The sequence below is a fragment of the Oculina patagonica genome, chromosome 9, assembly GCF_052425735.1.
Source record: "Oculina patagonica isolate OP01 chromosome 9, crgOcupat, whole genome shotgun sequence".
In the NCBI taxonomy this organism is placed as follows: domain Eukaryota; kingdom Metazoa; phylum Cnidaria; class Anthozoa; order Scleractinia; family Oculinidae; genus Oculina; species Oculina patagonica.
The window spans coordinates 16,353,966-16,366,365 of record NC_135766.1 but is presented as its reverse complement, the minus strand read 5'-3'; the positions used below and the strand labels follow the sequence as shown (position 1 = coordinate 16,366,365).

Genomic DNA, 12,400 nt, shown 5'->3' with positions numbered 1-12,400 from the left:
TACATTCGGCGAAAAATAAATTTGTGCTGATATTCTATGTTCTGTGCGAAATGTGTTTACGGGGTTGTCATGGCAAAAAATCCGTTTTCGGATTCTTCGTTTCTTTGGGAGCAAAGTATCCGTGTGATCTGAGATCAATGATCCAATTTTGGATTTTCCCAAAGAAACGCACCCTAAACTAACAGTACTTCCCAATGTAGTAATGGGCTCCTGCCAATGTTATAAAAAAAAGCGCCTACTGTTGTTGCTGTTGGGAGGGTTCGATTTTTTTTACATCGTTAAAGTATTTCAGAAATTTTTGATGTTTATCTGATGATTGTGAAACTTGTTTTTGTGCTTGATATTTTTGACTTAAAAGTCCTTTCCACATAACAGCCCGAACGTTTATGAAAAGTAAATATATGAGGGGAGGGGAGGGGCGGGGGGTAAACAGGGGAACGCAAATCTGCCTATCTGTGCTATTTTTGGCCAAATCTGTCAATCCGTTACTATTTTCGTTTAAATCCCAATCCGCATTACTTGAAGACTTTCTGTGGTATAGGCACTGCAACCGACAGAAGCCGATGATGTTGTTTTCTTATGCCAATTTTTTAGAAGTTTCGTTTTATTCATTGTTTTTGCGACAATTATGCCAACATACTGACGAAGACCGACCAAAGTGATTCGACTTCGTTGAGTATCCGCGAATCCGCGATCCGAACTTCCTGACAAGAAGAGTCCGGAATCCGGGCCAAGATTCTGGCTGAAGATTTTCAGCTTATCCGCAATCCTCGAATCCGCTGACTGTATCGCAAAACACAATCTGTGCGCTTTTCAAGGCCAAAGTTGTCGATCCGCGAACCGATTCACCCCCCTCATATAACAACTGCAGTCCAAAATAAACCCCACCCGAAGCCTTTTGAAAGCAAACACCTCGGCACGGGACATCATTCCATAAGGCTTGATGACAGGGCTGAATTAGGGACCTAGCACCAGTTTCTCTCTTTTTCGTCTGTGCAACATGGCCGCTCTGGCGAAGATTTACTTGGTGTTCTACAATGTCACACTCACTCTTGGGTAAGAAGTTATTTACACACTAGCAGATAGTGTCCAATGTCTTTTCATTTTTTTTTTCGATTACCTTAAGTGAAAAGATGCTAGCGTTCTTGATGGTAGGCGCACAGGAGCTCTTCCAAGTTTCCTTCGATAGCCTACATGTATTTCAGTGCGCGCGCGGACTGCTACCCGTTCATTTTGATTAAGCTTGTAGCATTTTATTTTGATTAAGCTTGTAGCAGTACTGCTACAAGCTTAATCAAAATGAATGACCAGGGAAAACCTATCTTTAACTGCACAATGCAGGGCCACTTTTGAGAGAGTACGAATTAATTTGGTGGCTGGTTTATTTGGCTCGGCAGTGGATGTACAGAAATGCCCGGGGTGCAGGGCAAATTCGCAGACCTTCCAACATCCAAAACCCCAAAATCTTGAGGTCTCAAAAAGTTACCCCAAAAAGTCGTGAGATTTAGGTCCCAAATCGTTAGATTTACAAAAATGTTTTAAAAATTTAAACAATATTTAGCAGTGTTCAAACTTCCATTATTAGTCCCTTTTTATCGACAAGCAAAATGAAAAGATATAGTGGGGAAGCTTGTCAGCACCTTTTAACTGGCGTTCAGATGACTTAAGAATATGACTTAAGAAACTTGGCGTAGACCTATAAAAAAAACTTGGCATATCTTCTTCTTCTTTCATTGGGTGTGCACGGAATGCACCCTGGGCTATCCTGCTGGATTGGGTCCCATCAAACAGAGAGCCAGCTCCTGGTGAACTGAATTTCAATATATACCGGTATTGAGTTTTAACACCCTTACTTACCATAATTGTCAAGTCAGTATTATTTAGGCTAAAAATTTAGAGTTCTGTTAATAGGATAACTTCTGCTCATTCCCAGTGCATTTGGAGCTTAGAGCAATTATAATTTATTATTCTGACTCTGACTTGTCCCCAGTTGTCTTTTGAGTCTGTCTTGAGTCAACTGCCAAACATGGAGGGAATTATGGGAAGGCAGAAGAGAAGCATCATCCTTTGCGTCTTGCAATTTTTGCATAAGAGATGACTGGGGACAAGTCAGATTCTGACTTGTATTTACAGTCAAACTGGATGTTCTTTTGATGGGAACTTTGCAATGTTGCAGTGCCAAACTTGGAATTGCACTTAAGAATTCAAATTTGCTTGGCAAGTTACGGCTTATGTTTGTAATTTTGAAGGGTAATTCCTAACTTAGCAATGTAAACTAAGCCTGTCACTTATTTCTCGCATTCTGTTGATGAACAGTCGAATAAGGGGCAATTATTTTCTGTTTCTGTGAAACAAAGGTGGTACAACCTCGTTTTATACGACAAAATGAAAACCGGAACTTGGCAAATTGCTTGAGTAAATTTGAGTTGAAAGTTGCAAGTTGCGACGAGCAAACTGTCAATCGATATTGGAACATTGCGCTGCAATGTTCATTGCAAAGTTCCCATCAAAAGAACATCCGGTTTGACTGTAATTGGCTGTAAGTATATAATTTAAGAGAAATCCGTCATCCAAAAGCCACTCATTTTGTTGATACTACTCAGTAATAATCAAGTGATAAGTTAAAATAATCTATAATCACAGACCTCATTCCTGTTCATGTGGTGAGGAAAGGAAATATTACTTTTGTTTGGGAATGTGTTCTTTTTATCAGCAGTGGTTGGCAGCAGTGACTAATTAATGTGAATAAAAAATGTGTTATTTTTATTTCACAGCTGGAGTGTAATTTTAGTCCTGTCAGTACAACACTTGGCAAAGAAGAAGACCAACATAGGGCTTTATGACTCTGTAGAGAAACCACTCAAGATATTTCAATCAGCAGCCATTCTAGAGGTGATCAAACTTAATGTTAATTATAGCAAGTGGTTTAAGGCCATGAGCCTCAGAGTGGTAGTTTGTGTTGTGCGGAATTGCTAAGGTGATGGTAGTTAAAAAGTGGTCTTGGTGACTGATGTTTTGACGTGCCAAGTCAAAGTCACCTTCAGAATGATTACAAGTGAAAAGTTGTTTCAGGAATCACCCTTACATGTTTGCTGAATTATGCATTAAAATTCACTTTAACCTTTTGCTGACGTTACTAACAAAACAGCAACAAAATATAATTACTTAACAATATATAATTATTATAGTCTAAGAAAGGTTTTTTGAGCGCATTTAGATCTAGAGTCTCAATGCACTTACCAATCTGATTGTAACAACGATCATGATAATAAATATCAATCATAAATTAAATATACTGGTATTAAATAATAATTCTGATATTAACAGTAATAAATGAGTGAAATAATTAATTGCTTTTCTTTTTCTTTTCCAGGTATTACACTGTGCAGTAGGTAAGAATAATTAATTGTAAACATATAGTTTGCATGGTACCTACCGGTAAGTAAGGATTTAGTAGCTCTTTATTTCAACCCTCCAAGTTAAGACCATTTTAGTCGCCATGGCAACTAAAATTTGGAGCTGGCGACTAAATTTGAACCAAGGTCGCCAGCCTGGCGACTAAAATTGAGAGGAATGATTGAAAGCATCAGCTTTAAAATTTGATGACTAAAATTTTCACTGACGACCAAAACTTGAGTAGTTGGTGGCCAAATGGCCACTAAGGAAAAAAGTAAACTTGGAGGGTTGAATAGAGCGGTTTTCACTTCAGTGTCGAAAGTTAATTGTGTTTGCTTTGGTTTTGCATTGCTACGCTAAGTGATTGGCTCAAAAATCTCGCGCCACTTTCTCAGCCAATCAGAACTAAAGCCAAAACCAATCATGGCTCGCTTGCGCACGTTTTCCTGCGCTACATGTATTTGCTTCGAATTTTGATTGGTTCACTGGATTGTCTGTGTTCTTTGTGATTGGCCAGAGTAATTACTTTGGTTTTGGTTTTACGACACTCAATTGAAAACTGCTCTAATGACACTGTTTTGATCAGAAGTATGAAATTTGTGGCTACTGGTTCAGGTGCAGTCCTCATGACATCCCTGCATGGAGACTGGCCTTGGTGGGGCTTTTCCAACCTGAGCACTTTTTTTGCAAACCAAGCAAAAAGCCTGGCTACAATCATGGACAAAACCTTGGCGCAGTTGCTGTTTTGGCTTACTTGGAACATGAAAAAGTTAATAAGTTATTTCCCTTCTCCCCCTTTGCAATGTTGCGTAGCATGCAAAAAAATAATGCTTTCAATTGCTGGTTACTTTTGCTCACAAACTAAAACGCACTGCACGGGGAGTTTAGGCATATTGTACTATCCAACATTGAAACGGGGGGATGTGGGTGGGTCGACTTTTGTCAATGATTGTAGGCTGGGCATTGCCTTGCCTTGACACTATTGTCTGTTTCTGTCACATTTTTCCCATGGTTTGATAATTGCAACCAACTTTTTCAGGTCTGGTGCCATCTTCAGTTGTTTTAACAGCATTTCAAGTAGCTTCAAGACTCTTCTTGACTTGGGCTATTGCACACAGTGTCCCTCAAGTAAGTGGAAACATATTCTGTAACCTAGTAATAAAGCAAGGTTGTGAAAAAGATGGTTTATGTACTGATAATGGTATGGAAGTGGAGATGGTATATTCAAGGAGAAGTTGGGAAAGGTGTGAAGGAGTTTTGTTAATTTGCAATAAATTGTTTAGTTTTGATGAAAGAGGAATTTTTTTTTTTTTTGGGGTGGGGGGGGGGGGGCATTTGCCCTGGCTGGGGTCATTGTGTTGTGTTCTTGGCCAAGACACTTTACTCTCATAGTGCCTCTCTCCACCCAGGTATTTAAATGGGTACCTGCAAATTTACTGCTGGGGGGTAACCCTGCAATGGACTAGCATCCCATCCAGGGGGAGTAGAAACACTCCTAGTTGCTTCATGCTATGGAAACCAGGATAAGCTCCTGCCTGGCTGGCCACTAAGCTCAAATGCAGACTTTACCTTACTTACGGCAAATTGATCACCAGTAAGAGTCACATTGACGAGCTGACTGAATTTTGTGCTGCTTGCTGGACGCACACTTGGCTATGGCGGCCTTTTACGGACAAAATAACGAATGACCATACATCAATGTTATGTTGCATGCATCGATGTTGTGTGATCTAAAAGGTGTTTGATACAACTAAAAGATGTTTGATACAACTGAAAGATGTTTGATACAACTGAAAGATGTTCGATACAACTTAAAGATGTTCGATACAACTAAAAGATACAAGGTATTTAATACAACTAAAAGATGTTTGTTTTACTAAAAGATGTTTGTTTCAAATAAAAGATGAGGAAGCTGAAATGAATTTTGAAAACAGGAAGTGACATTTTACCCAGGTTCCAAGCGATCCAACGCACATACAAAATGGCTTCTGGTGGAGGTGCGAGATGGCTGCCAGATTCACTAGATACAGAAAGAGTTTTTTGGATTTAAGCAGGCTAATAACAAGTGCAGCCACTCAATTCGATTCTTCAGAGTTCTTCATTCGTAGACTGGATGAATAGGAAAGAACTTTAAATGTTCTAACTGAAAGAATAGAAGAGTCATACGCACAGGAAGCTTGCTTAATCGGGTACTTACACCAGTTACTAGGTATCCCAGGCGAGCTACGACTGAAGTCACTTCGAGAGAATCGCCGAAGAATCCAAAAGGAATCTTGATCCATTTGAGGAGTCAGTTAATTACTGTAGTCAGTCTATTGTATTGGTAACAAGGAACGGTGAAGTTTGAAGACCATCCAATAGCAGTTGGCCAGAAACATTACATAGAGAAGCAGGGTAAGTAACCGACTTCTCGAACAAATCAAGATCCCCTTCGGATTTTTTGGCGATTCTCTCGAAGTGACTTCATAGCTCCCTAGGATATCTACTAGTGATTTTAATCACTACTAGATCAGTTTTCCTTCCTGTGCGTATGTTCATTCGCATTCGTCCTGTCTACGAATGAAGAACTTCCAAGAATCGAATTGAGTGGCTTTGGTGTTTCGTTGTTGCTGTGTACTTGTTATTAGCCTGTTAAAATAAAATTAAAAAACCTTTCTGTATCTGGCGGCCATCTCGCAGCTCCACCAGAAGCCATTTTGTATGTGCGTTGGATCGCAGGGAACCTGGGTAAAATGTCACTTCCTGTTTTCAAAATTCATTTCCGCTTCCTCATCTTTTATTTGAAACAAACATCTTTTAGTGGATCGAATATCTTTTAGTTGTAACAAACATCTTTTAGTTGTATCGAACATCTTTTAGTTGTATCAAACATCTTTTAGTTCACACAACATCGATGTATGCAACATAACATTGATGTATGGTCATTCGTTATTTTGTCTGTAAAAGGCCGCCATACTTGGCAGATACAATCACCGATATTTGACGTGTTTAAAAATTGCAGATTTCGATCCTGTGTCATGGCAAAAATATCACTGGCTTAAATGGTAGTCACAGTAGCTGTGACAAGTTTATAAAGTGTGTCACTGGAGCTTAATCAAAACCTTTCTTAGAGTGCTGGTGGTATGAGTTCTCAAAAAAAATAATAGATACTTTCTGGATTTCTGTTTCATTACAATGGTCTTGTTTACTTTTGTTTAGGTTCAAGACAATCCTGGAGTAGTAGCATTTATTTTAGCATGGTCCATCACAGAAGTTATCCGTTACTCTTTCTATGCGTTTTCCTTGCTTGACAAACTGCCTTACATTATTCAGTGGTGCAGGTTTGTATACCTTCTGTTTGAAATGTGAGGTTCCAGAAAAAAATCCATACCTGCCCCATAGAAAGAAACCGGAGATTTCGAGTGGGTAGACTTTCAATTAAGTCTTTCGTCTTATTATGACATGCCAGGACGAAGGACAACCTCTCGCGACTTGCGTCGCTCATTTTCATGACTTCGTTGCTCACTAGGCTGCTTCGCAACCTAAAACTTGTGGCAAGTCTATTGAGTGGTTGGCGAGGTCTCAAAAGCCAAACTTTTAATTGAAAGTTTGATGCTCTTTCCTGAGGGTGGGGTGGGGTTTTAAACCAAAAAATCGTCTGTTGGGGAGGTATGGATATTCTCTGAACAAAGCAATCTGCCGAAGTGTCGTATAAAATGTCATATATTAATACAAATGCAATTACAGGTATAGCAATATTGTGTTAATTCTGACTAGTAGGAAGCACACTAGCACAGCATTCTTCTATTTTGGTGCTGTACATCAACCTGTCAACTTGATTTTAAAGTGCTGCATGGTTTTATTTTACAGATACACTTTCTTCTTCTTCCTTTATCCCATTGGTGTAACGGTGAGTGACATTTAATATTTAATTTACCTTTTTTGGCAGTTAATGAAAGACAAATTCCATACTGATGACATAGCTATAGATCAGTGTAATGTATCTGATTGGTTGTTGCTCTGTCTTATTTTGGATTAATTGTTAGCCAATCCAGGACACTACATGGTTGTCTGTAGAGCTAGTACGTCATCAGTATGGATCGATTCTCAGACATTTCATGAGCAGAGGAAAAATTAACCGAATTGAATGAGTTGTAGCAAACGCTCAGTTTTCCTAGGAATGGCCTCACCTCAATTTTCACATGCCCAAAACATGGAAACCGCGCTTGCTATGTAGGCTAAGCGAGCAAAAAAAGATCGATGCTTTATTCTGGGACTGTTTTGCATCAGCTAGCCAAATACGACGAAACATGTTGCATCAACAAATGTAGCTTGAAACAACAGCAGTTGTAAAGTAGTTAGGTTGAGAGAGCCCTTAGTGTTCTTTAGAACCAAGTTCAGTAAGACGAAAATCTAAGGTATTATTTTAGATTACAGCGTATTTTCTTTGGAGCTCTTAGATGATCACCTTTAAATTTTCTCATATCTAAAAGTTTAAAGTTCACTTTTCATCACAAGTGTTTGTGTGTGTGTTTTTTTTTTTAAACCGGTATCAAACTGTTACGTTTTCTTCTTCATTGCATGTACATCAGGGTGAACTGGTATCAATTTATTCGTCACTCCGTCACGTGTCCAAGTCTGGTCTATACAGTGTGTCCATGCCAAATGCTTTTAATTTTGCATTTGATTTTCATCTCTTCCTAATCGTCGTGATGTTATCCTACATTCCAAGTAAGTGTTTTTAATTTTTAATTAACCTTTTATTTAACAATTAGTCGAGTACATGAAAGGTTAAGGGTTTAGGCCTCGGGGTGGAGCCTCCACGTATTAAAATCGTTTGAGCCCCAGAAAAAACGAATATGGATTTTCAAACCAGCAACCCTACAATCGATCACGGCCGTCTAAGAGAGGTTGTCGTTTACACAAGGATCCGACAGACTAGAGTGATCTGACAGCACAGTTTTGTTGTTTTGGAAAATTGGTCGCTTTATTATATTAATATGGGTGGTTGTTGGGTCGGATAACCTGTATTACCGTACCCAAATTCGCAAGTAGCCAATCAGAAGCGCGATCTACTGTCCTGATATCCTACGATATCAAGTCACTGACCTGATATGCCCCATATCACGGTCACTTTGAAGTAAAGTAGTGTTACTGTACGATGAATTAAGGAGGAGGTTTTACCAATAAAAACAGAACTTTGTAATTTAAATTTAGCGGTGTTTAGCGGTCGTAAAAAGAGAAAAACTTTCCCGCCATAACTAAACTTGAGTGCGTTTGCCAATTGCGCGATGTTTGCCGACGAGTAAAAAATGAAAATAAAAAAATGGAGTCGGAATTTCCAAATTTTTCGCTTAATTTTGATTTTGAAAATTTAGGGAATGAAACTCTAAACAAACGAGTGGAAAAAAAGGCAGAAGAAGAACTTGGTAAAAGTGTTGAAGTCCAAGTCAACATAATTTGCAGTATGTTTTTTGCAAGCATGGCTTCAACAAAGCGATAAATATAACCGGACTTTTGGATGAATTTGGGTACGGTAAATACCTAATCGTACCTTTTTGGTACGCTTCGACTGCATATCAGGCTCGTTTGGTCTCGCCATGGGTATTTTGGCTCGACTGTGTCTCGCCAAAATACGAACCATGGCTCGACCAAACTCGCCTGATATGCCGCCGAAGCGTACCAAAAAGGTACGATTAGGTATAATTATCATGCCACATTATCATACATTAACCCCTGATTAACCTACATTATCACACCACATCATGCATAAAACTTCACCATCATACCACATCATAAATTAACCTCCATTATCATAACACATTATCATACATTAACCTGCGTACGGTCCCTATAGAAAAACTGAAGCGCAGACTGACGCGTGTCAGGACCGAGCGAGTTCACGTGAGCTTGTCCGATAAAAGCAGTCCGGCCCAACACACCTTAACAGTTCATTTAACACCAAATTCAGAACAATCACTAAACATTTTTACACTTTCTAAAAGAATTTGGCGATACGCACTTGTAAGATGGGCCACCCAGGAATTAATTACACCGATCCCACTTGTTAAAGGGACTGTGTCACGGCTAAGTTAATTTTATGTTATTATTTTTGCCAAATAACCGCTATGAAACTAAATGTTTGCAAAGAAATTAATTCTTTGATGATAAATGACAAAACCACAGTTTCATTGCAGCCAAAAGTGTCTCCTGGGCGTTACAAGCAGACAAGATTAACTGTGACTTTGAAACTGTTTCGCCGGACCATATTTCAAAGACCCATATCGCAATCCGTTTCAATCTTCGACACTTTTGGCCATCCGTACCTTCTTTTGCATTTGGTGTGTTATTATAATATTTCTTCACTGTTTTAAGAGGTTATTTTATAGAATTATTTAAACGAATTTGATGGTAAGTTTTTTCCGACAGAAAACCAAGGCGATGTCCGCAACCTTACAATGTATCTTACTTTAATTGCAGTCTTTCCACAACTTTACTTTCACATGATACGTCAACGGAAGAAGGTGATCGGTGGGAAATCTAAACCTGAATAAAGAACAGGCGAGATGATGGAACACTGTGGCGAACACATGATCAGAAACTGACAGGAAAACTACACATTGATCGAGTAGCAGTTGCACTTCAGGCGTGTTCTTTGTGATCAGACACTTCTACAGTGCTGAAAAAATATTGAAAAAATAATTAAAACAAATTTTTAGCAAAGATCAGGAGTTGTTGGTTATTGATAGAAACAGCAAAAAGAAAATCGGGCGTTTACGCGCTGGAGGTGGACACGTATTCATTTTAACCGAGGTGAAATTTTCGCACAAGCGAACGTACGTTTTACAGCGTTCGCCCACCCAACTTAAGTCGACGTAATACAGTGAACTCTCTCTTATTAACGGAGAGCTTTGTAATACGGCTACCTGGTGTTGGTCCCGCCCCTGCCGTTTTTCAGTCATCTTACTCTGAACTCCCTACAAGAAAGGCCCCGTCCACACTGACCCGGGTAAATTTGAAAACGGAGAAATTTGAAAACGCCGTGTTAAATGTTTTCCGTCCACATTAACCCGCTTCATCGCACGTCGAGTTACAACGCATGCACAGGAATATAGGCCTTATGCATGATTATGTCATATGCTCAAAATCCACCACCAAGCCTCGTTTACACGAATTATTCTCAACCCTATGCCACCTTCATGCAGTTTTCACGTGGGTATTCTTTTCATCTTTGCTGCTTTGGGAATTCATTCATGATAAAATTTACAAGTTAACACTTCGAAAACGAGGCTTGGTGGTGAAACTAGCCAGTCTGAGGAAAACATGCATAAGGGCTATTGGTTAGCTAAATAAACCTTTTGTTTTGACAGAGAGCGCATGACTTTTGACGTCAGCGTTTTCAAAAAGTCCCGTTTTCGCCGTCCACACTACACCACGTACCTAGCCGGCGTTTTCAATTGTACCCACTTTGGAGAGCGTTTTTGAGAAGTACCGTTTTCGGTGACCAAAAACACCGTTCAGTGTGGACGGTTGGCCTATCCGGGTAAAGAAAGATGCGTTTTCAAATTTACCCGGGTCAGTGTGGACGCAGCCTAAGATTGAGAGCTGTTTAAGTAATTTGTGGTATTGTAAGTAATGTTAGTATTGTAAGAAAATTTGTTGTTCTCAATAAAAAAAAAAAAAGATAGAGAGCTGGAACCGGTCCCGACGGTTAACTTTGTCTTGTTTGTTGCGAGTACAGATCATGAGTTCCAGAAGCGCGCGCGGTAATATAACATGAAAAGGTTATGATTTTTTTTTGAGAACCTGCATGCACTTTCGAGTAAATTTTCAAGTCTCTTTGCTGCCCAACTCAAGTTTGAACATCCCAAGTTTCCATTATTAGGCCAGGGTTTATATTCCTGGTAATGAATATTTGTTTTCTAAAATATGAACTTAAATTTTGTCAAAATGGCGAGATCTGCTGGAAGTCATCAATTACTACCCCCCCCCCCCCTCGTCCTGGATTGATGCCAGTCGATCAGCTAAACCAACGCCAGCTAACAGTGCTTCTCTACTTTTGGGTGGTGGAGAGAGGCACTACACTGAGAAATATTCCTAACCGAGATTAGCTCCGGCAGTGTGGGCCGCATGGCTCGCGGCTTGCCCTATTTTTGCGAGCGGACTAGCAGGGAAATAGAAATGGTTTACCCCCAGGTAACAACAACCGCCGGCCCTATCCCCCATCAGGGGGCAAGGAACTAAGAAGAACATCAACCCAGGCAAACGTGGTTTCTCCAATGGAACTGTTTCCCTTGGTATTAAATATAAGCTAGAGTTTTATTTACCAAGGTAAAGTTTCCTTGTGCGCTAAGATTTTTTTTATCGTTCCCTTGTTCCCCAGGCAAAGTTGGACATGTTTTGTTGTTTCCCCCAAATCCCTGGGAGACCCTCGTAATTTTCCCCGAGCAGTATATGAGAAACCTTGTGTTCCCAGGGAAACCTTTCATTTCCCTCGGGAAATGTGAATGTACATTGAAGACTGCGAAGATATAAGGATAAAGCTTCTGAGCTTAAGTGTTGAATAGTAGTGCAGCATTATATTTTAAAGAAGCATTTGCTTTATTAAACGTTACTGTATTTTATTTTGTATCTTACAAGTCATCGAGTACACGCGCGGTTCAAAAAAATTTTCATCCGGTCGTGATTAAATTATCCTTAACTGCCAAATTTATACAGGACAAAAAATTAGTTTAAATGGTACTACATTGATGCTTTATTTATTTATTCTTTTTTAAATCAGTACAAAGACTTCATAATTCATTGATTTATAATGCGAAAGAGTAAAACATATTGCGATCGATGTTTTGTTTCGGATTTGTTGCGTTACATCTTTAACTCCTCAAAGGATTTTTAACAATGGTTTAATAGTGGGATACTAGCTGATTTTTTCCTTTTAATGCCAATTTTATGTGGAAAGAAAAGTCAACAATGCTACCGAAAAAATAGCCTGGTTGCAGGCTACCGAAAAAACCACACGAATAAA

At 39.3% G+C, this 12,400-nt stretch overlaps 1 protein-coding gene across 1 annotated transcript; it reads left to right on the top strand.

The window, feature by feature from the left end:
* Window positions 1-935: 935 nt before the first annotated feature.
* On the top strand, window positions 936-10,098 carry LOC144666973 (very-long-chain (3R)-3-hydroxyacyl-CoA dehydratase 2-like). Its single transcript, XM_078528426.1, has 8 exons — window positions 936-1,056; window positions 2,775-2,892; window positions 3,374-3,392; window positions 4,436-4,524; window positions 6,595-6,716; window positions 7,246-7,285; window positions 7,968-8,106; window positions 9,856-10,098. Exons 1-8 carry the CDS (start codon window positions 1,001-1,003, stop codon window positions 9,927-9,929), a joined length of 657 nt encoding a protein of 218 aa, XP_078384552.1. The 5' UTR covers window positions 936-1,000; the 3' UTR covers window positions 9,930-10,098.
* Window positions 10,099-12,400: the final 2,302 nt, after the last annotated feature.